General features: G+C 36.1%; 1 protein-coding gene across 1 annotated transcript; it reads left to right on the forward strand.

Moving 5' to 3' along the window:
- Nucleotides 1–8: 8 nt before the first annotated feature.
- Nucleotides 9–2140, forward strand: LOC105625538 (vitellogenin-1-like; the record flags this gene model as incomplete). Its single annotated transcript, XM_012206860.1, has 2 exons — nucleotides 9–789; nucleotides 861–2140. Coding segments are annotated over 2 exons (2061 nt in total), but the record flags the coding sequence as incomplete, so codon positions are not given.
- Nucleotides 2141–2145: the final 5 nt, after the last annotated feature.

A 2145-nucleotide genomic window follows, 5' to 3' on the forward strand; every position in this document is an offset into this window, starting at 1 on the left:
TACTTTCCATTTTTGAGCCATATCTGGAAGGCGCAATTCCGATATCGAAATTCCAACGTTTGATGATGGTCATCTCATTAAGCAAACTAACCGAAAGCTATCCGAGAGTTGTCAGATCCGTCGCCTTGAGGATTTATTTGAATTTAAAGGAGGTCTACGAATTGCGTTGTGTAGCTGTTCACATCATAATGAATACCAATCCATCCTTATTAATATTGCAGCGATTAGCGGAATTTACTAATCAGGATCAAGATCGGCATGTAAATTCTGTCGTCAAAACCAGTATAGAGTCCCTCATTAATTTAGAACAAACAGAATGGAATGATCTCGCTGAAAAAGCGCGTATTGCTAGCAAGCTATTGAATCCTAACATTAGCGAAGATAATTACTCTAAGAGCATTTTTATGCAAACGATAATCGCCTCCTTAAACGTTGCTCAAACGAACATCTTTCAGATAATTGGTAGCGACGACACTAATACACCTAAAAATGCATATATTGATATACTTCAATCTTATGGTGGATTAACTCTACCTCTAACAAAAATGGCATATGCAGTATCAAGTATCGAAGAATTAAAACAGCAGTGGCTAGATATATTGCTAGGTAAACGACCCTGGATGCCTCAAAATCAAACTAGGAAGGAATGGATGATTGAAACGATAGTTGAAAAGCTTGGTATTGAACCCGAAAATGCAGAACAGCTCGAAGGAAATTTCTTTTTGGACTCTGCATTTTCTTTAGGATTCTATCCCTTTGACAACTATACGCTTGAAGAATTTACGAATAGTAAGTATTCTGAAATTTATTTAAAAGCTGTTGATTTTAATAATGTAAATCATTATTTTTTTGTATTGCAGTATTGAAAATGTATTATAAATCGATATCGCAAATAGGATCATACGTTTTTGAATACAAAAACATAAATGATCTAAACCATTACGACATAACGTTGGGATTTCCAACTGAAACCGGTTTGCCGTTCATCTATACCTTAGCAGTACCGAAAATTACGTCCATTAACAAGGGAGGATCTGTTAAAGTCACGCACTTACAAAATGATAGCTTTGTAGAACTGGCAGTAACAGGTTATATAGTATCAAGTGAAAAGATCCAAAGTAGAATTGGTTTCGTAACACCTTTTGAGCACAGATACTACATTGCTGGTGTTGATATCAATACGCATATTGCCATACCAGCTGGATTAAATGTCAAAACGAAAGGTAATGGTACATATGAGCTGAAGATACATCCTCATTATAATCCTCATGTTGGCAGGGTTTCAATCAGGCAATTAGCGATTCACCACAGTGTGGTTCCTTATACCTCAAGACAGGACATTCTGCAACTTCTAGAATTCAGCAATGATACACGTCTAGTACACACGAAGGAACCGAATCAAGTTCAATTTTCGCTAGGTAACCTAACACTCTCCGCAAGAAGTGATGTTATTGATAACGATATGTCGCAAAAAAAGGGACTTGAAGGCCTTATTAAGCTTTCTACTATATTTTATTTAAATCTTGGTGCCCATTACAGGAGATTCGACGTAATCTTATATCCCATAGATGCACAAATAAATTTAACTTATTATGTCGAGAGAACTAATAGAAGTTCGGAAGCAACAATTCCTACAATAATTGACAAACGGCCTAACAGCAGGGAAAGAGAAGCACAATTTGTAGATGAACTCACAATTACCAAAGATAATAGATCTGACAATTATGTCTATTCGGTCACTACATCTACAATGTACGACATAAGTGTTTTAATTGATAATAATTATTACGTTTTCACCTTCGTTTTGGGAGACACCCGCGATAAATTGCAGACTCTTTTCTATGGGAATATCCAATCGCTAGATGGAGAAGTCTCCTGGGAATTTTGCAATGTTAATAGCATTGTTGGATTATCACAGTACAATCATCTAAATGTTGAGAAAGCAATCAAAAAGATTCCGAATTACGAATTTAACTCCGAGATGCGATATGGAAGTTGTGCAAGTGGAGAGACGATTAAACTCAAAGGAAATTTAAGTCGCACTGATGAAGTTATAAAGAAGGCAATGAAATCGGAGATAGTTGAGGAGTGTCGACAACAAATGAAACAAGGCAATATTTGGTTACCAACTTGTCAAAAGGCCAA

The sequence above is a fragment of the Atta cephalotes genome (assembly GCF_000143395.1).
Source record: "Atta cephalotes unplaced genomic scaffold scaffold02532, whole genome shotgun sequence".
NCBI classification, from domain to species: Eukaryota; Metazoa; Arthropoda; class Insecta; order Hymenoptera; family Formicidae; genus Atta; species Atta cephalotes.